The 26902-nt window shown below is 38.6% G+C and overlaps 1 protein-coding gene across 1 annotated transcript in view; it reads right to left on the reverse strand.

Moving 5' to 3' along the window:
• Positions 1 to 2977: 2977 nt before the first annotated feature.
• The window catches only part of LOC140135609 (E3 ubiquitin-protein ligase MARCHF6-like), a 31557-nt gene continuing 7632 nt past the window's right edge, over positions 2978 to 26902 (reverse strand). The window contains 15 exon segments of the mRNA XM_072157157.1: positions 2978 to 4428; positions 5947 to 6082; positions 7859 to 7991; positions 8678 to 8767; positions 9892 to 10026; positions 11195 to 11449; positions 13185 to 13770; positions 14845 to 14982; positions 16662 to 16882; positions 19319 to 19453; positions 20065 to 20208; positions 21230 to 21369; positions 24736 to 24882; positions 25720 to 25906; positions 26657 to 26888. Coding sequence (XP_072013258.1) covers positions 4341 to 4428; positions 5947 to 6082; positions 7859 to 7991; positions 8678 to 8767; positions 9892 to 10026; positions 11195 to 11449; positions 13185 to 13770; positions 14845 to 14982; positions 16662 to 16882; positions 19319 to 19453; positions 20065 to 20208; positions 21230 to 21369; positions 24736 to 24882; positions 25720 to 25906; positions 26657 to 26888 — 2767 coding nt within the window. The 3' untranslated portion in view covers positions 2978 to 4340.

The raw sequence follows: 26902 nt of genomic DNA on the forward strand, positions 1-26902 counted from the left end.
ATCCACAGAATTAGAGAAGGAGAATCGGGACTCGACCGCCATCTTGATACAGGCATGGATCAAATATTGGGGGGATTCGGTTTCCCTCGCAATGTGCTCGAGGCATAAGTTGTCATGCAAGCGTGACATGGATGATGGGCGCATTTGAGAGACGCACTTGATGCAACCTGCACACGAGTACCAAGACGGTTCAGATGAGACGCAGAATTGTTTTTGTTCGTCTCCGCGCACCGTTGGCAAGAACCCGAATACCCCCAATTTTCTCTCCATAGCTGACGGCGCGTTGTATGTGGTAGTATAGGGAATCCTGGATCTCCTCCTCTAATCCTTTGCTCCTATCTCATTGCAGGGTTGCCAAACCCCCGATTTGGTAGCCCAATTGGGCGACTTTTGAAGATTTTCCCCGCGACTTTTGACAATTTCCGGTCCCATAGAAACCAATGGTTAAGAAAAAAATTGGGCGACTTTTCAACATTGGCTGCCGCGACTTTCGCTAGTTTCCTGCCCCATAGAAACCAATGGTTAAGAGAAAAATTGGGCGACTTTTCGATTATTTGACCCGCGATTCGGGCCGAAATCTTTTGGCAACCCTGTCTCAGTGGCTAAAAAACAATTGCTATCACCCAGTGATGTAGTATAAATTCACCTATAGGTAGTAATTCAAAAGGAAATCATGATCATGAAATCAAAATATTAACATTCCAAAATATTTAGTTAACCATCAATCCCGACGAAGACTGTGAATGTAACATCATGCATGGTTTCAGTTTGATAGGACATACATTGTGAGCGGCATATACATTGCTAACAACATTAAAGCAAACATGCCGGACAGGCCAAAGATAAAAAAAAACTTTTACAGTAAAGTGCATAAATGCATTTTTTGTTCTTGGCTTCATTGAACAAATAAAAAGAGCCCATTTCCATATTCAAGGGGCATTTTGTAATTCTAGCATTCTATTTTTAGGGCATGGTTCAATAGATGTCCACAAAAACTAATTTCCAAGATTTCAGTTGATTCGACACCGAATTTGTGAGTTGCACATTATTGAATGTATTATACGATGCCGCATAGGATATCATGTTGTAATTTCAGGACAGCTCGAAAATACAAATTGGATAATATCATAGTCAAATGACGGAGTCTGCAAGAAAGGTTTTGTTCATAAACATGGTAGTTCTCAGTTTCTGATGGTATATAACTAAAAAAAAGTTAAGTCGGGGGACAGAAGCTCGATGTTGGTTGATATCATAAAGGAATTTTATTTTAATAGTCAACAAAAACAAATGAATTCCTCAACTAAAATAACAAAGTGATTATAAATAGGCACATAACAACATTATGAATAAAATAAATATTAGTCTGATTACCAACAAGCTTTAATGGAACAACAGCTTTTCACAATTATTGTTAAAAAATAACAGAACATAATTGTGAACTTTTAATTATTTTTGCAAATTCATGGAGAATACACTTTGGCAAATCAAATTTAAACTTTGGGTAACATCGGTTCTATGACAGGTTCCCTGTCAGGAATTAAAATAAGTTCTTGTGCTAGGTGCATGTCTAATTTGAATGCCGAGCATGGAGTGAAATAACATTCGAAAACATAAAGAAACAAATATTATTATTATGACTAGGGTACTATAAACAGTTTTGAATTTTAACCCCTAAATGTCCTTGGATCTTGGGTGTTCATGGATAGCCCAAACATGACAATTTTAAACCAGCTAAAAAAATATCTTTTCATACCAACAAAAAGCAAAAGAGAAAAGAAATTAACTATACTGCACCAAAAAAGTATCTGAACACTTAAATTAGTCTACATAATAGAGAATTTTGTTCTGCTTATGATACCTCATTCTGTACGATACAACTTTATTTTCCGAACTTATAGCAATTCAAATAAAAAAACTTTCAAAACTTTGACTTTCCCTTGAAGCACGCAGATACTGATCACAGCGGAGTGAGCATTCATCCATTAGGCTTTATTGAACCCGTAACATTAGGTAGCAGAAATCACCTTGAAAGAGAATTCATCACTTTCAATAACTTATTGGAATAAAACTGCACTGTGCCAAATAAGGTATCAAAGTACACAGAACAAAATTCTCCAGCTATCGACTACTTTATTTTGCAATTTAGATTTAGTGTCTTTAAGATACTAGGCGGTTACCCGTATTTGGCGGTTCTCGGCTGTCGCGATTACCTGGCTGATGGTGACTGTACTCACCAAGTTTCATACCCATATGACAGTTTTTCGTAATTTGACCTTGGATGACCCCAAAATGACCTTCCAAAAATTTGACTATAAAAGTTGACTGTACCCACCAAGTTTCATGCCCATACGATAGTTTTTACTAATTTGACCTCAGATGACCCCTAGATGACCTCTGGTGATCTTGGCCCACTAACTGAAACAAACTTGTTCTGTCTGAGGTCCAGATGCACCCATCCACCAAGTTTGAGGAACGTGCGACCCCTAGTCTCCGAGAAAATAGGCGGAAAACAGTTTTTACTAATTTGACCTCAGATGACCCCTGGGTGACCTTCACCCACTAATCAATACAAACTTGTTCTGTCTTAGGTCAAGATGCACCTACCCACCAAGTTGCATGCCCATATGACAGTTTTTACTAATTTGACCCCTAGATGACCTCTGGTGACCTTGACCCACTAACCAATACAAACTTGTTCTGTCCCGGGTCAAGACGCACCCACCCGTCAAGTTTGAGGAACGTGCGACCCCAAGTCTCCGAGAAAAACAGTTTTGACTAATTTGACCCCTGGATGACCTTGGGTGACCTTGACCCACTAACCAATATAAACTCGTTCTTCCTCATACCAAGCTGCACCCACCCACCAAGTTTGAGGAACGTGCGACCCCTAGTCTCCGAGAAAAGAGGCGGACAGACAGACAAACAGATGTACAGACGGACAGATGTACAGATTCTGGTGAATTATAGTAAGATGATATTTTGTTTTAAGTGTTCGGATACATTTTTGGTGCAGTATATAATGAAAATTACCATCTACATGTAGCAACAAAAGTTTGCCATACTTTGGTTTGGTAATGACATAGTTGCATATTTTGCTGGTTACATTATCAAATTTGCTGTTACTGTCAAATCAGTACTAATCTATGGATGTGAAGCACGGACCGTGTCTCCCAAGCATAGAACTTGATGGTTGCTACACACAAATACTTATATAATCAATTGGAAGCAGCACACCACAAACAAAGAGCTGTATGGCAAACTACTGAAACTTTCACAGTAGGTCAGAGAGAGGACACATTCGCTAGGGATTCATAGAGATGCAAAAATGAGCATGTGGCCAAGCTGATCCAATCCGGTGGTGGTTTCCACTTTTGTTATCCACACCATCTAAATGAAACATATCTCGGGCATTAAATTTTACTGGGGTAATGAGAAAAATATGAGCTTTCTTCTAATTACCCCATCTCAGTTTTGATGAGAAAAAATGGGGGCTGATGCTGTCAATCTGGTCACACAGTACACACCTAAACCAATTCTGAGCATCAAAGTTGCTAATCACCTGTTTCAGCCTATGTATGTATCCACTGCAGTCATACCACTGGCTTACGTCTTCACTTCAGAGCGGTTCAAAGCCGCTAGTTCTGGAACTTTCTCTCGCACTCTGCATAGCACAGTCACATATATGTCTTACCCAGTCAGTTTTGTTCCTACCTGGGCCATCGCGGAGCAGTAGGAGCTTCCACACTATTCCATCAGAAGTTCTATAGGAAACAACTGCAGCTGCTATGCCAGCTACTGCCAGAACCTAGCTGTATAGCTCCATCAGATCACATGGCCTTGCTGCGAAAGTTACCAGATCTAACTTTGTCAGCTACAAGAGATCATTTCTCCCCTTTTCAGCGGGCATATGGAATGCACTTCTCTTGCACAAATAGTGTCTAACCAGGATACACAGAGCTTCAAGCAAGAGGTAAACCACTATCTTGGCACCACCCTGTCAGCACTGCCTAAATAGATAATTGCTGTTAATGTCTTGATTAGCCTGACGTAAAAGAACCTGCATGTTGCTATTTCAGGTGTCAGAGTTCTATGTAATGCACTACTATAGACACTGATCATATACCAGCTTTTGTTCATTTAAACCAATTCTTAGCAACTTTAATTGTTAATATTCTGTTACCAAATTTGTATCATGAATCAACAACAGTCACAATTCCTAGTAACTATAGGTTTCAATGTTCTGTTGAATGATGTCATAATGCATTTCGATGCATATGCCACAGATATCATACTAAGTCTGATTTGTTCAAACCTGCAATTCCTTGCAGCTACATCAGGTGTCAGTGTTCAGCGGCTGTCTGTGTAGCATTGTCTCTTGTGTCCCTATCTCTGGGCTCATAATTGACTAATTGCTGACCAACTAAATATCTGTAATGATATATAAAAAAATGTTAAAAAGTTGGATTATTTTCTTTTCAAATAACAAATTAATGTTTTGGATGCGATATGAATCAAAATAATATTTTCTACTACTGGAATACAACAAAAACAAGAAAATTAACAAAAATAATACTAACATGATACCACAAGCTTATTTACCAAACATTACAACAAGTACGATGCATAAAAAGAAAAAAACACTGTCAAAACTTTTAACCTTACTTCTTTGAAAAAGCAGTCCACAATTTTGAAAAATTAGTTATTATCATTATAAATTTGCTCAGCACCCAAGGTTACAGATGTTGAAATCCCTGGCATATACTGATATAAACTTTTTTATGTGTCCATTTTCTTTCTTTTTTTATTCTTTATAATATTCCTATACCACAGCCAGCTCGTAATCGGCGGGAATTGTTAGGCTTTTACAACTACGCCAAAAAGTAGACCCACATTAAGAGTTGACATGCCTGGTCTACAATTTGCATGTTAAGGGCGTACTACACCCCTGGCCAATTTTGTGCCTATTTTTGCATTTTTCTCAAAAATTACAGCGCATTGGTGACAAGTAAGATATGTATATTATAGGGGCAAGGACTACAACTACTGCACTGAAAATTCAGCAACTCAAGGCAAGTAGTTATTGATTTATTGATCAAATATTGGTTTTCCCTCATTTTTGACTGTAACTCCACAAATGTTGTCTGTTAAGAAATAAAATTTCCAGTGCAGTAGTTGTAGTCCTTGCCCCTATAATATACATATCTTACTTGTCACTAATGCGCAATAATTTTTGAGAAAAATGCAAAAATAGGCACACATTTGAGCAGGGGTGTAGTACGCCCTTAACATGCAAATTGTAGACCAGACATGTCAACTATATCACTCTTAATGTAGACAAAAGAATAGAACTTTAATTAATAATTTGTGATGCTTGTTGCGAGATGTCACTAGACAATAAAATATTTTGATATTAATGCGCGATGTTACAAGGCCCGATGATTACCAGCTGATCAAACTATATATCTCAATATTCCACACACCGAGGGAGTGTGAAAATCTACATCCCCTGTGCATAAGATCAAGGGCACGTTTTCCACAGTGGGGTGTATGGAAATAGCACATCTGGAATAGCGCATTCAGTTTCTAATTACATACAAGTTGATGTACAGGGTGTAACAATAAAATTTGTACAATTGCAATTGTTTAAAACTACCTATCATAAGAGCATCGTCCAACTGGTCCATGGTTCAACTCTATTCAGTCACTTTTCTAACACTTAGGCAAAAGTGGCCCAAGCGGTTTTAAGACTAGGTTACATAATTGGCCATATCTTCACTTGTATACCGTCGATTTTATTGGAATAAAGCTTAGCTGGTGGCTAAAGAAATTATCTTGATAGACATATAAATATCAAACCAAAAATTAAGCGGCATTCATGTGTCATTCTATTTTCAAAATTGTACAAATTTTATTGTTACACCCTGTACTATGGAGTTGTTAACTTACTTGTCATTTTTGATGTGTTCATATAATCGTTTACACTGTTTGACCTGGAAAATGACAGCGACTGCACAGACAATAATAGTAACAGTGACAGGATAGATCCTACGTTGTACCAACAAATCTACGTCTTCACCTAAACCTGTAGAACAAAAAAACAAAATTACCAAAGCATGATTTAGAAGCTATTTTCTACCTGAATACCTAAGTGGAAGAAGGGCCCAACTCCAATTTTTTACAAAAATGAGTTAGACCCAGCATTTTATTGCCAGCAGACTGTTCTTCCTTGTGTGTGAAAGATGAGCCAAAATTCACTCTCTAAATAGTCTTCCACGTACACTTAATCATTATTTTCATGGAGTTGGGCCCTTCTTGCACAAATATTGGGTTAAAGAGGAATTTTGTTCATCCATGAAATCTGCTTTTCACTACAATAAACTTTCTTGCTAACATATTACATGCTTCTACTTGTGCAATTAATGGATAACTACCAAATTTCTGTAGCTATTTATAACACATCTGCTTACGGATCTAGCACTTAATTACAGTATATTAGCGGAAGAAGGGCCCAACTCCAGCTCGTATTAAGACCTGTACCGTTGCCATGGAAACATCATATATAATTTCGAATGTATGTAATACTGCACGTTCATGTATTAAAGGTCCCCTGAAGATGAAACCATTCTGTCTATAAAACTTTTCCCAATATTAAGTTTTTTCTTAATATCTTAAAAACAGTTTTGATGGAGTTGAGCCCTTCTTCCACTCAGGTATTCAATTGTCTTGATATAACCTGAGATGAATATACCAGAGGGGATAGGAAGCTCCCTATTTGGAGTGTGTTAAAAATGTTGTTCATGTGTGCCCCACCTTGTAAATCAAAACTTGTGGATCCATCCACATTTTCATAACACACAGGAGCACTGATTTACTGGCACATATTGATTGCTAAATTGATGCAGGGATGCCAGTGGCCTGAAGTAACTTTGCAGGAAAAGGCTGAAAAGGCACACAAATTTGGGCTATATAAAGCCTCAAAACGGACTGAAAATTAATAAAAGTGCCGGAAATTTGCAGTTACAAAAAGTAGGAAATCCTGAAAACTGGCATCCCTGATTGATGTCAATTTTGGCATACATATAATAATTAGTTTTCTTAGAGAGAAGATTACACAATTTTCAGATAAAAATTACTTTTATGATTTTACCATGCACCAAAATTCTAAGGAGAGGGAAGAGTGGCGGATATATTTCTGAGTTTTATGGGAAAAATAACACAAAGACCTGTTCTCACAAAATGAGCAGAAAATCACCAGGGAAGAAAAGGAGATATGGCTCATTGAACATACCAGAACACAATTCACATTTTCGGTAAATCCGATAAACCTCAGTACACCTGAGATGTTGTCAGCATGATGTCAAATGACGACATCTCAGGTGTACTCGCAAAGGCTTATGGGATTTACCGAAAAGGTCAATTGAAAACAAAAGAATTCCTGTGAATAGATTCATCAGGTTTGAAAATCAAATCAAGTAGTAATTTGTGCTTGGCAAAACCAGTAAGTTTTTACTTACTAATATTTCGTCCATCTCGTCAGATGACTTCATCACATGTGAAGCCAGTTTCCCGGGAAAGTGGATCAGATGCTCACATCTGATGAAGTCCTCCGGCGAGATGGACGAAATATTAGTAAGTAAAAACTTACTGGTTTTGCCAAGCACAAATTACTACTTGAAAAGAATTCCTCTTTGCAATAATGACTTTTGAATACCAAGTCAACCCTGGCAAGTTATATATCATTTTAAAGCTCACGATCCAGAGATTATGAAACGGATTGTAACTCAAAAATAAAGATTTGCAACTTTCTTCTCATTTTGGGTAACAGGTTACAGACATTGTATGCAGACAGCATCCTTACCAAGTACAGGAATGATGCCAGCGGCAATAAAATATGGGCAGGTCAATGCAAATAGTAGAGTTGAACACACCGGCACTGCCATATGACGTGTGATATAAGTTAGGTTCAGGTTACGGAAACCATCCTGGTAAACCTAATAGAACACATAAAACAAAGGATTCAAAAACAATTAGTATCAATAAAGTACAAAAAATAAGTTTCACAAACATTTGGCAAAAAAATGTGATCTATGCAATTTTGTTCATTATTAGAAACCTAAAAAAACACACAAAACAAATGATTCATAACAATTAGTATCAATAAAGTACAAAACACAGGTTTCACAAACATTTGGCAAAAAAGTATGTGTTATGCAATTTTGTTAATTGCATTTTTGGTTTTCTTTTGTGTACATTATCAGAACAGACTAATTGATACAGACCTAATTTAGTGACAGATCATAATATACCATAATTCCTTCAATAGTCGCCCCTTCAATTAAATGACCACCACCACTTTTTTCAACCACAATGTTTCAAAAATGTTGATATTTCCATGCTATATATCTTGCAGTGTAGTGACCTTACCAAGGTGCACACATGGTCGCTAATAGTGTCAGCAATTGGCGAAAACCTAGTCGTAAACCCAGAAGTGAACCGGAAGTCATTGTTCCTAAGTTCATAGTTCGTCATTTCAGTGTGAGTTTTAAGCTTACCTAATGATTTTAACGGGAATTATTGTTCTAAAAATGACTTCTAATAAATGCCCCCCCCCCTTTTGGAAAATGCAACGCCCCGGGGGTGATTATTCGAGGCAATACGGTATATGGCATATTCTTACCTGTTCTAGAACTGTTTTGAGCCACCATGTCGGACCCATCATGGTTATTGCACAAATTATTTTTGCATGGAGTACCCCAAGAGCCCAGTCCTGAAATGTTAAACAAGTGTAGAGAAAACATCATTAAGAAAAAAGGCATTAACGGATATGGATGTTGTAGAATTATTATCAAACCAAAGAAGTTAAATTACATGTAAGATCTTAAAACTGTTTCAAATAATTTATACTATTATTACTCAAGTATAACTAAGGATTAAGTACAAAAATGTTGTTTCACCTTGAGTTTGTTAGTGACGTTGGTGCTCTAACACATGTCAAATGTGCCAACAAACTGCACTTGTATGCATGCATATCTGTGGGGTCATGTTAGCATGTGTGATTTGATACTGCTATCAGCAAAATACGCCACCAAACTTCAAGTGAATCGAAATATACACAATGTATGCCAACTCTATGTTCACTTTATGGTATCTACAGATAGTATCATTGCATTATTGAAATACTGAAAATTGCTATTATTTATATTATGGGAAAGAAGAACCATAAGAACCATACATTGCACACTAGCACATTTACACATGAAATTGCAATGAAAACATCCAGACATATGATGCTCTAACCACTGACCGCCACGATTTTTAACCAGACACCCTTTTTATCAGGAATTGAACCCCCACCCTTTTGTGACCAAAGCTTACAGTTAGTTATCAAATTCTGAAGACTAGATATCACAAATTTCATAGTCACTTTTGGGTTAGTTATCATTATCTGCACCATTACTATCCATTTCAGATTCTGAAATGATGTAGAATTTATCCTTATCTAACAAACACTCATGATTTTCTTCTTCATCTGATAAATTTGTGACATTATTGGCACAATTACTGAATCACTGCAGCTGCAATCATCTGACGAAAAATGTGATCTTCACCATTTGATTGTGTATTGTAAAGCATGTGTAGTGAAAGTTTTGAGATGGGCGCGAAATAGACAGTGGGCTAAAATCCTAAATCGATTGTGATACATTCAATATGGGAACAGAAATGCTGTTTGCTTGTGAAATAATCACCAGTCTCTACACAGAAGCTGTGTTTCCACTCGCTCCACTTCTAGTGTTGAGCAAGCGGAACAAGGGAAGATGCTTACGTAACGTACATTGGAACACAGAAACACTCAAACAATACAAATTAGTGCACAAGATTATTTCTACTAACCTGCCATGGGAAGAACACTGGACTCTGGTCAAGAGGCACCCTGAGTGGAACCACTACAACAAGCTCAAAAAGTAAGCCTAATAGTAATGGTATAAGACCCAATAACATAACAGCTACAACTATAGATTTCACCGCCTGAAACAAAAAGAAAATGCAGTTTGTTCATTAATTCAATATTTGTTCAGTTCAGGCGCATAGGTGATATACGCCAGGTGCTGTTATTTGTATCAATACTGTCATTGATAGTGTTATTTCATGATTTATAATCGGAGACAAAATTAAAAAGACAAGTTTGCGTCTGAAATAATGTTGTCGCTTGTGTTATATGCGATGATAGATGCACGGCAGCAGCTAAGAACAGTACCTTTATTCTCATTCTTAAACACTTCAATTCAAATAAAAATATCATATTATTACAAATTCATAACCTCATTAATATACGCAAAGCCTGTGATCCAATCATAAGAAATTGATTGCCTGACCGCGCCCTAATTGGGAGGTCATTAATAACTCACAATGACTCCTGACGCGCAACAATGACTTCTTCGCGCACATGCGTGTATACGCTAAGCGTTATGGCAACGCACACGCATACGCGATGCCGTCACGCTTCTGTGATTGGTAGCTGTTGTTGTTGGCGCAAATGTTAAATTCACCTGGTCGATTTTTTGAAGGTGGGTAATAACACTAATTTAAACCGGTTATATAAACAACGTTTTATGACATAAAATAACATAAAATGCCATTTTGATTTGTTTAAAATATCAGATACTACGGTAATGAATGACAATAATAACTTTGCACCATCTATTTTGAGTTCATTGTGTGAAATTATCGGGTTTTGTTTTGGGCCTCGGTAAATACCTCAGCCCAAAACAAAACCTTCTGATTTCACACAATGACCTCAAAATAGAAGGTGCAAAGTTATTATTGTCTAATTGTAATCAAATTAAATCATACATTTTATAAGGAATTACCTAGGGCTTAAAATCGATCAGTCCTGTTGTTGCTATGGGGCCTCTGATTGGTTCAAATAGCGAGTACGCATATTGCATCGATGCACACAAGCTGTCCCGTGACATTTTGTGTCATATCACACGGGTAAGTACCAATAAGATTGCAGGAACGTTCTGAAGTGTTTAAGAATTTCATTTATCAATATGATTACAGGAAAGTCTTCAAACTTAAATTAATATAAACACCTGGAAAGTATTTTGAACTGCTTAAAATCTATCAACCAAATGGCTTTGCAGACAACACAACAAACACACCAACAGCTTTGTCAACTAAGTCTAAAACTTACCAACATTGTATATTCTTTGACTTTTTCCACGATGAGTTCCCTCCCTTGTGGTCCCCATGAGACCAGTACTGTGATAAGCCTACACACCAACCAGCATAGGTAGAGCCCGCATGCCGCTGTGTACAGCTCATGAATAACCACCTGATTACCCATCCATAAGGACATGACAAGTCTGCCTACTGCTACAGGGATGGTGAGGCATAAAAGGCTGGCTGCTAATAGGGACAAACACAGTAGCAATACCAGCAAACATATCTGCAAAAAAAGAATACAGTCATATTATTGAAAAATATTGCTCAAAAATACTTGTCTAAGCGCTAAAGCATTTTCCACCCCGATGTGGCAGTGACGTCAGTGTGCATTTCATTGGGTGTAGTAGTTACAAATCGCTAGTGTTTGCTCAAAGCACTGGCTTACATACGCACACGGTTAAAGACGCCGCATACATACATACATACATACAATATTTCTATAGCGCTTTTTCACAGTTCAAAGCGCTGCACAGAACAAATAAAAACAAATGAAATTACAACAATTCAAAAAGGTGGGTTTTAAGATGCCTTTTAAAGATCTGCAGTGACGGGGCCTCTCTGATGGAAGTGGGCAGTGAATTCCAGTGGCGAGGACCGTACACTGAGAACCCACGGTCACCTGCAGATCTTTTGGTCCTGGGAATAGCAAGTCTGGTAGCGTCCTTGGATGAGCGAAGATTACGTTTGCTGGAATGGGTGTTGTACATAGAAATTAGCTCAGAGGATTGGAGCTAATGTCTCCAGCTATTAACAATAGTTCCTGAAATGATGACGAAGAGTTCCTGTAGTAAGGAATCCTTGTTTTTAGGTATTTATTGCTAGTTATCATCAAACGAGGTACATGGTGTTGTTGTGTACTACCATTTTGTAGCATTGTAACATTGGTGTGGTAATCAGTGAAGCATGGGCCTAGCAGTGCCAAAAGTGTCACACAGTAGAGAACCAACATGATGAAAACCACACTAGCAGATAGGTAAAAGTCAATAATCTATTTTTAGAAAATATTGATTTGTAACAGGCATGCAAGACTGAGCATGTAGCTTGTTGAGGTCTACCTGTTATAGACAAGTACAGACTGCAGAATTCCTAGTCCAAAAGGCAGTGTTTCACAGAACAAAATTTGGCCCCAAACTGTGGCAAAGTAAAAAGATCTTTCAGGGCTAAAATAACCAAAAAGATGCTTACTATACTAATGCTGTATCACACACTCAAGATGACACCGATGCGTGGTTTGGTTGTTGGTAAAAATACAGCAACAGTTGGAGCTATGAGGCGGCCTGACACAGGCGCTCTCATGTCAGAGCTTTTGCATAGATGCGTGCGTGCAACAGCTGCCTCAATGCTTTGACGCTCACAAATTTTACATAAATATTTATTTGTACAGTACAAACGATGGCTTCCTTTCAAACGATATGTTACTATTGGAACAACTTTATTATCACATAGTGCAATTTTTAATCAGTATTCTTCAAGAATGTTGGGTTGGTATACTGCTAGTGATTTTGTTGCTGGTATGTCTGTGACTGCTGACATTTTATTGTAGCCTAAGCAAAGATGTAGTGAAAGTTGTACATTTAAGATCATTGTTAAGCACTTTGTTCATACCAAGGCGCAATATAAATTCTGTTTATCGTTATCGTATCAATATAGCAACTGTAACTGACTCAAAATAAGGATAATGTCGCTGATTTAATGTTCAAATACATTTATTGTTTAAATACCTTATATTTTCAACTAGAGCTTGACTTCATCATGTCACATTTTCATGGCATTTACATCATATAAAAGCTGATCACATACTTTATCCTCATGTATAAATAGAAATTCAAAATTTGAAAATGATTTTTCTAAATTATAGTCATTTTGCAACCAAATGGAGATCCAAATAGACATTAAAAACCTTTGAGTAGCTAACAGGAAAGTGAACATTTATAGAAAATAAAATAAAAGAACCTTACCCTAAGGGGAAATAAATTAGGTTTGGTATATGGTTGGAATCCTGTGGGACCAACTTGATTAAGCAAAGCTTGATGAGCAGCTTGTAGACCACCACCTAAAACAGGAGGGTTCTCTACAGGTGGAACACCTTCTGCTGCTGGCTGTTCTGCTTCAGCTCCTTCCTCCCCACTATCTTCCTCGTCTCCCGAAAACTCCTCTTCATCTGTGTCCTCCTCATCCTCCATGACGACATCAGAGTCATCGTCTTGTGCATGGTTCGCCACATTACCAATATGAGGGAAAAATAATTGTCTTGCACCAGCTATGAAGTCTTCGGCATCATAAGCATCTTCGTCGTCACTGTTTGCTGGGGTATATTCAAGGTCAAATTCAGAATCGTCTTCGGAGTCAGAATGCATGGCTTCGACCACGACATTGTCTTCTGCCTGGTTGTTTTCTGCGGCATCTCCTTCTGGTGCAGGAGCTTCATTCTCATTTCCTTCATTGGCAGCAGGGTTGGCCGCATCTGGGACGATGAGTCTTGCTGGTGCCATGGCAGCATCAGCTGCGACAGGTTCATCTCCAAGCAAGTATGACTTCAGATCACTGAAAGAGAAAAATACCAAAATCATTATTGTATCCAGATATCTCATTTTATTAAGGCGAGATGGAATTGTGCCTCGGCCGCCCACTGGTTGGCATCCAGCAATTGCATGAAGGGAACGGCAAGTTTGTACTGGAAATTTAGCAACTGGGCGCTATCGCTGGGCTAGAAAAGCACTGTATAACAAGGTAAGTTTATATTAAAAACTATAATAAGCTAAGCTTATAGTGCTAGAAACAGCTATGTGACAACACCTCTTCAAACCCAACATAGATCTCTATACTTACAATACCATATTGTCTGTAATAAAAGCTCCGGGGATGTTGCATTTTTTTTTTAGTTGGCATTTATTAGAAATGAATTGTCAGTGAAAAAAACCTTAAAAATCAGGTTCAATTTCCAGATGGTGCTCATGAACAAAGGAAGGGTTTTATGACAATACTTATACTACTTCTATGGTGGCGCCGCCCACGGAATTGTCTAGCAAATGACATTTTCGTGGTAAAAACAAACAAAAATACACCCGCAAGTGTATCATAAAGCAAGAATCTGATGAAATACTACCATAATTAAGCAATGAAATGGATCGAAGTTTGAGTCATAGATCTACGAAAAAAGTCCTTGGAACGCTTGGTACACTCTGTCGAAATTCCGTGCAGAATTTCATATGATCATGGAAATGACGTATATTTTGCCTGGGAACAAGCATGACATCTACAACAATGATTTACCTTCCCTCTCCCCATCAATCAATGTTGGAACACACTGGGAAACCGCTGAAGACTTTGGTATTTCTCAACATTGCACGGGGATGAGGGGGTGAAAGTTTTCCGTTATTTATACACAAGCGTTCCAAGACTTTTTTCGTTGATTGTAGGTTTTGTCCATGCAATTTAGCGATTGTCACTAACATGACTGATGCAAGTTTTAAGCTTACTCATATGATATGGCATGGAAATGCTTGCATTTTTGTCACTTTTTCATTGAAAAATTGGAGGGGGCGTTTATTAGAGGGGGAGCGTTTATTACAGACAATGGTTAAGTTTAGAGATCATTCTGTCTAGTCCTATACTTACAGAATAGCAGCAGCACCCATAGTCCAACATTTGATGAAGTTTTTCAGCCATTGCCTTGTATGTCCCTGTTCCAGTAGGGCTGGTAACACAACTTGTAAGAGAAGCAGCTCTAGGGATAACTCACTGACAGGTGCATCACTGTAAGCATACAAACAAACATCACAAACAATTTAACAATATGTTGCTATCTATCAGGAATAATGAATGTCGGGATGGGCGACTGAAATTATGTGACAAAACCGGAAGATTTAGATGTAGCCTAGGTAGCCTAGGGGAGGGCGAGTTAGCGCAGCGGTAGTTCCCTCGCTTTGCACCACTGAGGTCCCGGGTTCAAGCCCGGCGCGCCCAAGGACTCATGTGCACTTGGTTTATCCCGATTCCATGCTCGCTCTCGCAGGTTTTCTCCGGGATCTCCGGTTTCCTCCTGCTTTCAAAAAATCGGTGATTAGTTGTTTGGTTATCAAAACTTCCTTCACCCAATGGAATTTGGGGAGCTGCACAGATAATTGGTGGATGTTACAATCTAAGTGCGGATAGGTCTGCGCCTGAGGTTCGGCTGCAACTGGCCTAGATGATGCGATCTGATTGTGATGATTCACCATGGCAGCGAAATTACAGCGCTTTGAATCCTTCAAGATCTAGCTGGAAAAAGGCGCTATATAAATCCGAAATTTATTTATTAGGTCTAGACAATAGGCGGCCATTAGATGCCATTTTGTTTCCTTCATGATGTTAATCATGTGTCATTATACTTAAGTACACAAATATATAAGTTAACAGGTTTACAATTTTTAAATTATATTTTGAGCAAACAATATATTCTGTAGTAAATCTATCAAATGGCGGTGATTGTTCAGGTATTATATATGCTTGATAGAATTAAACCGTCTGACCAGCTAGTATTCTCCTCTGCCGTCAGTGTGATTCTAGTCACTCTGCATACCGTGTTGCGAAGGTGGGGGAGACTAAAACTGTATTGACGAACACGCATGCGTTAATAATGATGTAGCCTAGGTCGAACATTAGCGTGACCTGGGTTCCCGACATTGCCCCTATGAACTCTCACCCTCCTGTATCTATTGTTGTAATTATTGCATATTGATGAATAAAACAAAACTATAAACCATCTGCATCCCCTTGGATTTTACAGACTACAGAGGGCAACACTATTGAGATTTTTTATACTGTTAAAGGTTGTGAATCTCTACATCAAATAAGAGACTAACCTGCCCTCAACCAGGACAGGAACTTTGCAAGGTTTATGACTGTTCTAGAAACACCAATAAGTAGAACGTCAACATCAGCTCTGAACAGAGTCGATCAACAGTTTTATTAACAAATAATAAAATTGGACTGGCTCCTTGAAGGACTTTAAGTGGCTCCAGGTCCACATGAAATTTCTGTGAACCAGGAGCCACTTTGGGTGGGTAAAAAATGGCTCTTGACCAAGATGTCATTATTCTCACTCATGATGTTTGTGACATTTCCCATATTAAATCTCTGCTTCACCTAATACCTAATATATAGTATGTCTCGTCTCAAGTTGAAAGTAACGCCATGTTGGATTTTGCATCTAATTGAGCAGGCTAACCTAATGCCGCAGGGCGTATACACATGTGTAGAAGGGCGATTTGTCTGTACGGGGTGACGCAACCTTGTAAATGCACCAATTTGAAATTGCCACTGCAAAATCCAACATGGCTTTACTCTCAAGTTGAGACGAGACGCAGTATAGTATGCACTGGTCAGGACCATAGGATTGGTTATAATCCTGATATTTTCATTTATTTGATCATGATACACAAAGACTTCCTTACCTGGATAAGTGTATATGATATGGCAAGAAATTAGGAAACACATATCTAGTAGCAGTAACAGGCATCCATAACATGAGTAACACAACACTACCAAACACGATGATAGAGAGAAGGAAACGCCGTACATGACGATAGATTGGTAGGTGAATCATCTCTTGTATCGGGTTAAAGTCAGGATCGTTGAGATTACGAAGGAACCACAGCACACCGGGTCTCAATACCTGTAATGAGAGAATGACACATGGTCATAAATAGGGTGGATAAACATGAGCCCCTGGGCATTTTCACAAAGTCTATCAAACTTGTGGTTGATTTACCATATGTAAACCCCTATTACATCAATTGCAAGTATTTTTGAAACACTAAACAGCCCCAGGACTATTATTGACCCTAAATGCATAAATACTCTGACCAGCCCTCGTCATAAATTTCAGTGCCTGTTTTGTCTTCATTCATTTACATAACATTTGTACATGCTAAAAGCATGTGTAAGAAAGATGCACAAAAAAGATGCATTTTGTAATAAATCTTTTTCAATCACTTTAAAACTGCTTAAGATCCACACAGTGATTTGCTGGAAGAAAATTCTCTCATAAACTTGAAATAAGATTCTTGAAACTGACGTTCTGCAAGTCACAAAAGCAAAGAAATCATATTATGCTGACAAACTTGCTGACGCAAACACCAAAACCGTCTTTCAAGTTGTGAATTCACTTCTGAATAACCAAAACAAACATTTGCCCACTTTTGATGATCCTAAAGATCTTGCCACATGATTTACTAGATTCTTCACGAACAAGATCAGTGACATTCGCGATAATCTGGATAATGATCCAGACAAGCTTGATGTTTCACAGTTCATTGATAATTGCCCAGCAAACTGCGGCCCTCTCACTGGATTTGTTGAAATGACTTGTGACGAAGTCCGCAAAGTGATAACTGCTTCATCAAATGCGTCTTGTTTTCTAGACTCACATCCAACTTGGCTACTTAAGCAACACATTGACCAACATCTACCTGCAATCACTGCGATTGTTAACAAATCTCTCTGTTCGGGTATTTTTCCATCTGCCGCTCACAATGCTATTGTGACACCGCTCATCAAGAAGCCTTCATTGGATAAAGAGATACTGAAGAACTACCGCCCTGTGAGCAACCTGAGTTATGTTGCTAAAGTTATAGAGAAGTGTGTTGCTTACCCAACTTGTTGAGCATCTCAACTCAAACAATCTTACTGATCCACTGCAGTCAGCGTACCGTGCTCTGCACAGTACGGAGACTGCTGTGATCAAAGTACTGTCTGACATTACATCTGATATTGACTCAAGACAGGTTGTTTTTGTTGTACTTCTCGACATGAGTGCAGCTTTTGATACTGTTGACCACAAAATACTACTGGACCATCTTGAACAGAGCTATGCAATCACTGGTACTGCCAAAGCTTGGTTTGAGTCTTATCTTAAAGGCTGGGCTTCAAGGTGTGTATATCTGGCTCAAGTTATCAGAACCTGTCACTCTCAGTTATGGTGTGCCACAAGGGTCAGTGCTTGGCCCTCTTTTGTTTAATTGTTATTCCAACCCCGTTGGGGAAATTGTGCGCTCGTACCAATTAAGATATCACATCTATGCTGATGACTGCCAGATTTACGCATCTTTTGATCCTCGCATTACTAAAGATATGGAAAACATGTAACAAACTGTATCGCTGAAATCAGGAGATGGCTGTCAGCAAATTACCTTAAACTCAATGACTCAAAATCCGAGTTTTTCATCACTGGATCTAACTACAACTTAAAACTTGTTGATACTAAAAACACCGAACTTGTCATTGGTGGCTCAAGTATCAAGCTCTCCCCTGTCATCCAGGATCTTGGCTGTTTTCTTGACGTAAACTTATCCCTCACGGCTCACATCAACAATCTTCGCAAGACAATCCTGTTCCACATCAAAAATCTCTGTCACATACATAGATTCATTGACAAAGAAACATGTCACCATGCAGTTCGTGCTCTAGTTATTTCCAGGCTGGACTATTGTAATGCTGTCTTCACTTTACTATCTGCCAGGGATAAGGATCGTTTGCAGCGACTGCAAAATAATGCTGCACGTCTTGTGTTTGCGGTTGGATGTCGAGTCGAAGCTAAAACACTTATTCATAAACTGCACTGGCTGCCTGTTGAGCAGAGAATTCTGTTCAAAGTCCTTTCGTATGTATACAAGGCATTTAACAACTTAGCTCCTAAGTACATCGCTGAACAATTTACTGTTTATGTTCCATCCGGCCCTTCGATCAGCCATGGACACAAATCGGCTTGTGATACCAATGTCTGAATTGGTCACTGTTGGTGATCGAAGTTTCAAGGTTGTCGCTGCAAATGCCTGGAACTCTTTGCCGAGACAACTGCGGACTGCTGGATCTACAGGAATTTTCAAGGGAAATCTTAAGACTTTTCTATTTTATGAACTTTAATTTGTAATTCATTTATTTGTTGTAAACGCTATGGTACCTTGTGAATAGCGTCCTAAATACCTGTTTGTTGTTGTTGTTGTTGTTGACAAACACAAATCCAGTTTTAAATCTTATCTATAGTTTGTTCTTGTGAGAAATTTAGATCTTCAGGTATTACTTCTAATCTATTTTAAGAGTGAAACCTCACCTCTCTTAAAAGCAGTATGAAGGATGCGAAGTAGAAGACATACACCATACCAACCAACCAATGGAGGAACATTGCTGTGCCAGGTGCCGAGTGGAAACTAGCTAAACGATCTTGTAAAGTCACATCAAACATTGTCTGCAAAATGAAACAAAAAGGCATAGGAGGAATTTTATCATTCATTATCCATGTCATCTTTGACGGGCTTCTACTTTTAAGGGAACACAATTCCTACTAACAACAACATTCCTAGGAACAATGCTATCCAAGTAAGCAAAAATACTACACTATTCCTTCATGGCATTTAAGCCCTTGAGATATTATATGTTGGACACAAATTATATCAGCTCATTTTATGGATCAATGTCCCTCAACTGATGAGGAGGACTGTGTCACAACCTGTCCAGGGCATATGATGCAGCCATAAAAAAATTTCCTTGACAACTCTCAAGTGACGGCATTCCAACCGAGTCACGGGTCAACATTTCAGTGCCAGCTCATTAGGCCTGAAGATGCATCTCGGATGTGTTACTGTAGTCAGCTCAAAACAGTAAGTCCAGATGAATGGTTTAATATTCAATTTTAATACTTTATTGATTACAATCAAACTTTCCTTTTTACAAAACTGTATTAATACTAAATCTGTAGTAGTCTATGACATATATGTCTTGTAAATGATAAAAAACATAACCTGAACACTTGTTGGTTTTACCAGAGAGCCATAATTTATAATTAACTTTGTTACTTACCAATGAGCATATATCAAGCCACCAGCCACATATGAGAGGAAACACTCCTATCTCAAGAACCACCAGGAGGAATACTTTGAGTACAATATAGCATAGGCCCAGCAGTCTTCTTGTCTTATTCAGTCTCAGTAAACTTGTTACTGCCTGTGAGCGAGTCGATTCAAGTTAAGGAAGTAATGGTTTTACAAGCTTTATTTTGTGTAGCTTTACCCAGTTCCTTCTTCGTTCAGTTGTTGGTGCCTTAGTTTGTGTTGCAAGTACAGGGTTCCAACAGATTTTCAATTTTGAAAAAAATTTCAATGACTTTTCAGTGACTGGATGACAAAATTCCATAAAATTTGACACTGACAGATACAACAACATATATGTGCTTCTCAGCTTCTCACCACCCCCATCAACCCGACCTTGCGTCTCACTTCGAAGAGCAAACAAGATTTTGTTACCTTTTCCACTCATCTCACTTTTGCATTATCACTTTTCTCTTTTGAAATGAATTCAATGGAATTTTAGTGACTTTTGATCTCTTTGTAATTTTCAGAGAGGTACCCTAACCCAAATAGAAAATAAACATACACATACGGAATACAATAAAGTTGGTGAAAATTATTCAGTTTTCCAACAACATACGCTTGCGTAAATTTACATTACGCATAAGTGCTGCTCCCAACTGCATGTGCGCCATTCTATATCAATGCACGATGTAATTTTTTTCAACAATTATAACCCAAACAAACTTGATCACATAAAGGTACTAACAATAACAAACAAGCAAGACAAATCATTATGCCAAACCATAAGGCAAAAAAAAAAAAAAAAAAGGTTTGTCTCAAAGCTCACGAAAAATTTTAAAACAAATGCGAAATGCGATTTTTTTTTTTTTTTTTTATTCCCGACTTTTTTTCATGGTATTTTGAGAAAAAAAGTCTGATTTTCGCCGATTTTTTCTGGAAAAAAAAAAAAAAAAAAATTTTTTGAAATAAACAAAATTTCCGCATTTGTTTTTTGTCAAATCGTGGGATTTTACAAATGCGCGCGCAAGCTTTGAGACGAACCTTTTTTTTTTTTTTTTGGCCTAAGGCCTCCTCAGCATACTTCACCCATTTCATTTTCATATCATTATCAATAACTCATGGTCAATACTTATTTATCAGTATTAAAAGGATACATGAAACAGAATGAGGCATGAAGCTAATGTATAGTAACCAAACATGGTAGTCACCAGTCCTTCAAATCGTGATGCTTTGAAGTGATCGGCCCAACCAAATACTACCACACCAAATCCGCCAATGTGATACGGACAGAAGGCTGCAAATAAACACCGCAAAGAAAGAAATATATTAATTTAGTGAGGAATCGTGATGCTTTGAAGTGGTCGGCCCAACCAAATACTACCACACCAAATCCACCAATGTGATACGGACAGAAGGCTGCAAATAAACACAGCAAAGAATGAAATACGACAAGGTCTTGTTAATTTAGTGAGGAATATGGACTTGATATTAACTTTACAGATCCAATTTCAACATCTTTTAAAATGCATTATAGGAGATCACAACCTGCACATGTATCAAACTAATTTATGTTTAAGCGACACCTCCAGGGAGTCTTGATTATAAGAGGGCCGAAACTCCCCAAGACAGGTGGTAATCAACTGATGGTGAAAGCACAAGACAATTTCCATCTGTGGTCTTTGTGTATATTTAACCCGTATTTCATGAACAAAAAGGGGGTAACTAATAGTATACTCCTTTGTAGGTTCTTCTTGTATTTATTCAATGAAGTAACAGTACGATTGTAGGCACAACATGTGGGATTCTTCATTTGTGACATGATCAAGGGGAATGAGTCACATGTCGACCCTGGTCGAAAATGAGTTTTACATTTGTTTCTAAAGAGGACATTTAGAGCCTTCAGAAACTGAAAAGCCCATGTTGATATGACTTTTCGTTGTGAAGTTACGTCAATTTATCAATCGCTGTTTCGTTGTGAAGTTACGTCAATTTATCAATCGCTGAAAACAGTATAAAACATAAGAATTTCAACACTTTCTTTGCCAATATCTCAAAATCAATATTAGCGACATCTGACTCATTTCCCTTGATCGTGTCACATACGTGTAAGGGTGTATGCATCAATATATGTGATGTGATCAAGCTAAATGAGTTGTTTGTTGCTAATATTGATGATTTTCAGATACAGCCAATAATAGTGTCCAACTTCCTTTGTATTTCATTGTTCTGAGCAACACTAAATGACCATATCTCTGGAACTGTAAGTCCAATTGTGATGGAGCCTACATCAGAATAAAGGTCTGAATATGGCACATATAATGAATGAACTCATATATAAAATTTCATGTAAACAAATCCAATTGATTATTTGGTAAAATGATGTTAAACATACCTAACAATGACGTTTCGTGCTACATCGTAGCACTTTCTCAAATCGACTGACCAATTCTCCCAGTCCTCCTCGTCTGCTTCCTGTCGGAGCGTGACGTTGGTGGCGCTGTTTTAGGTGGTTTTAGGAGTTGGTCATAGATGTGCGGCAGGAAGTGATTTCCTTCATCCCGGTTGAGTGTGTTGGGCCCCCTTTTCCGTATCCAAATCGCTTCTTTTATGTGTCTTCTATTTCTGTTTTGCTCTCTGTCCTTTATGCTCGCGTCATCCCAATTGATCACATGGTTATCCTCCGCTACATGGTCAGTAATAGCGGCTTTGTTGCCCTCACCGGTGCCCGAGGCCTTCCTCTGAGCTCTGGTATAAGCCTTAGTTGAGGCTTTTTCCGCTTCGGTTTTGTGTTCTTTAAGCCGTACCTAGAACTCTAGAGGTTTCACCTATATAGGTTTTTTTCACAGTTGCGGCAGGGGATCTCGTAAACGCATTCGGTTTTGTAAGGAATCGCGTTTGTCCTTTAGGTGGACCAGAATGTTTCTTAATTTCTGGTGTGGCTTAAATGATGTTTGAATGCCATGCTTATTAAATATCCTCCTAGCACGCTGCAAAGCCCCTCTTTGTAGGGGAGGACGACCATACCTCTAGTGGTCGACTGTGACGGTTCCTTTTTGGGGGTTTCTTTTTGTCCACGTCTTTGAATGCCCATTCTGGGTACCCACAAAGTTTGAGGGCTTCCTTGATTTTGCTTTCTTCCATTCTTTTGTCTTCCTCCTCTGTGATGACTTTATCCTTTCGATCCATAAGGGTTCGAATGACGCTGAGTTTATGCTGAAGTGGGTGGTGAGATTGAAAGTGGAGGTACTGATCCGTGTGTGTCTTTTTACGGTATATTAACAGTTTAATGGAGCCATCAGGTTTCTTGACAATGAGGGTGTCAAGGAAAGCGATTTGTTGGTTTTCTTCTTTTTCATACGTGAATTTGATGTTACCGGTTTTGTCTATCTGATTGATATGTGAAGTGAGCTGTTCCGCTGATCCTTTCTTAACAATTTCTAACACATCGTCCACATATCTTTTCCAAAGTCTAGGTTGACAGTTGACTGGGGCTGTGACAATGGCTTCTTTTGCAAGCCACTCCATGTAGAGATTAGCAACTATTGGACTAACCGGGGAGCCCACCGCGGTACCAAATTTTTGTTGATACACTTGGCCGCGAAAGGAGAAGTATGTGGTAGTGAGAGCAAAAGCTAAAATCTCCATGACGTCGTCTACAGTTAATTTGGTTCTCTCATTCAGCGAGGCATCTTCAGTTAACCGGTGCCTGATAATCTCAAGGGATTCGCTAATGGGGTGTTAGTGAACAGAGACACTACGTCGTGAGATATGAATTCCTCGCCTCATCAATCATAATTTCAACTAAGTCCTCGGCGAGATCTTTGGAGTTAATGACATGGTGCTGCGACTGGCCTACTAAAGGACCTAGAATTCTGGCAAGCTCTTTGGATGTCTCGTATATAATCGAGCCGCAGTAGTCCACTATAGGTCTCAAAGGGGTGCCGGCTTTATGTATTTTTGGCGTGCAGTACATTCTAGGGGTATTTTCAACAGTGGGGTAGAGTTTCCAATACTCCTTGACAGTGATCTTTTCTTCTTTCTTGAACCTAGTGAGTAAGCTTACAAGCTTTTTTTTTTTACTCTCGGTTGGATCGCTCTTGAGTTTCTCATAGGTTTTGTCATCATTTAACATGATGTTTACTTTTTCCTCATAGTCCTCCTTATCCAACACTACTGTTGATTTACCTTTGTCGGCTGGTAGGATCAGAATTGTATCCTCCTTTCTAAGGTCTTTTAAAGCGATTCCAACTCCTAAAACCACCTAAAACAGCGCCACCAACGTCACGCTCCGACAGGAAGCAGACGAGGAGGACTGGGAGAATTGGTCAGTCGATTTGAGAAAGTGCTACGATGTAGCACGAAACGTCATTGTTAGGTATGTTTAACATCATTTTACCAAATAATCAATTGGATTTGTTTACATGAAATTTTATATATGATATCTACTGACAATCCTGATGAACTTGTTTACGGATAATGAATGAACTGATTTTGCTCAACAAACAACTTATTCTGCTTGATTGGATCACATACATGTATGGTGATGGGTTTGTGTGTGTATATATTACATAATATGAGTATATGCATGTACTTATATTAACTGCATATCTATAATTATGCATAAAAAGCAACAACACTTATGTGTTTATTTAATACTCACCAAAGAGGAACACAAAAAGTGCATTTAAGGATATGACCCAGAGTACATGTTCTAGAAACACTAATGATCCATCTAGACCAAGCATTCTTTCCCAAGTCAATTCATCAGCAGCTCTGTCCCATTCTAAACCATTCCAATTTATGTCCTCTGTAAAATAATAATCAATCAATCAATCAATTAATCAATGTCCATCTTATCGACTATACGTTTTGATTTGAGAAAGACCTATGAATTGAGCACTCACAACTGGAAATGCATTAAAAGGTAAAGGAGACGATCCTGTATAAACAGTGATCGGAGTGCCCATCTATTGGAGATTGGGCCAGACTCCTCCATGTAATGTTGCTATAGGGGATCACTACACTTCCTCCACAGCGAGTCTGTTATACCTTCTTGTCCTTGACACCCCACCCGACCCATCCAATAAGATGTATTTTGGTCAACCTTGGTAATCATATATTACTTCAAGGGAAAAGTTGACCTCATTCCACCCAGGATGACCTTGACCTCAACATCATCCTTCAGGTCAACATAAGTCCCCCACCCAATGATCATTGCTACCAAGTTTGATTTTACTACATGTAGTAATGATCGTGATACTTTTGAATCTTTCATGAAATGAGCATAAACAAACATATACACACCTCTACACATACATACAGAAATAGTGACTGCATAGTCTCTTTCTGAACAAGCTAAGGCAAGTCAAAAAGAAGGAAAAAATTGTTGCAGAGAGCGGATATACATGTATACAAAGTGCCTCCATATGGCTTCCTGATCTATAGGGCATAAATTAGGACCACTATTGCAGTGTGCATCTTCTTTTCCATGTAACGACATAATTCAACTTGAATATGGGGCCAAAACATTTCAAATTGCAATTTACGGAAGAAAATTCTGATTCTGTACTATGATCAAAAACAAGTCTTATTTTATAAAGAAGTTTCTGAAAGTAAGCTTAGTTATATATTATTCATCACCTACCTTGGCCTGCGTTCTCTTCACCTGCTGCATTGTTACCCCCAGCAGCTGCTGCGTTTTCAGGTCTGTCTCCTGGTGGCGCCACATCACCTGCTTGCTGATTGGCTGGTTGAGCTTCTGCATCTGCATTTTGCGGTTGATCACCCCCACCTCCTCCTGGTTCTGCTGCTGCTGCTCCAGCATTATTTTCCTACATGAAATATAAAAGAAAATATCTTCAGGAATTTCAAGTGTTTCCAGTTGTAATTTCTGATCCTCTTATTTCTTATTTTGAGCTAAAACATCATAGGTGGTATGAAACAAAAGCCGCTTTCTAAATCCTATACTATTCGGCAAGGTCCTTCAGAGATGTCCAATTGCTCTTCCTGATTATCACGCAAAAAGAACTAGGGCGTGCATTGCTACGCAGCTAGATAGTCGAATGAGGTGCCAATGCGATGATGACATGATTCAATTAGAACCCCCACTTCCGCGTTTACGCTACAAACAGCACCAAATCTCAGACCACTGAAAGAACATTTCAAAACAAACATCTAAATAGGCATCCCTACAACACAATTTATTTATAAAAAGTAATGCAACAATCTATGAAAGAGATATGTATGATCATCTCACCGAAGGTAAAAAAAAAGGCTGACTTTTTTAATGTTGTCTGCTTTGCCTACATCATGCATGGCTCATGACCATATATAAGGTCCAGCTCTTACACAAGGTTCCGCTCTTACACTGTCATTAGCTTTGCAATCGGAGTGGCACCTCTTATAATTTAATACTCTCAGATTGTACTGCAAAAAGCAGCTGTTTATACATCTACCTTCTTGAATTTTCTGGGAATTAAATGAAGTGCAGACATCTTTATGGTACCTGTACATCCTGTGTATTAATCTCAATATGCTAGTGAATCATAAGTCAACTCTTATTCTGGCATAGTCCACCTTACCTGCTGAGGCTGTTGTGCATTGTTAACCTGCTGCTCTCCAGGTTCAGGGGCTAAATTGCCTTCCATAGCTTGCTCTACAACTCTGTCCACAGCTGCCCTTTGATCATCCTCTAACCATTCCGGACCTCCCCCGTGTAACACCTGCTCACGTAGCCACACTAAACTAATGAATGCGCATAGTGTGCAGCCAACTACAAAACATCCTTGCAGAATGTCTGTTACCATAGTTTCTCTGTAGGTCAAAGG

This window comes from Amphiura filiformis, chromosome 16 (genome assembly GCF_039555335.1).
Source record: "Amphiura filiformis chromosome 16, Afil_fr2py, whole genome shotgun sequence".
NCBI classification, from domain to species: Eukaryota; Metazoa; Echinodermata; class Ophiuroidea; order Amphilepidida; family Amphiuridae; genus Amphiura; species Amphiura filiformis.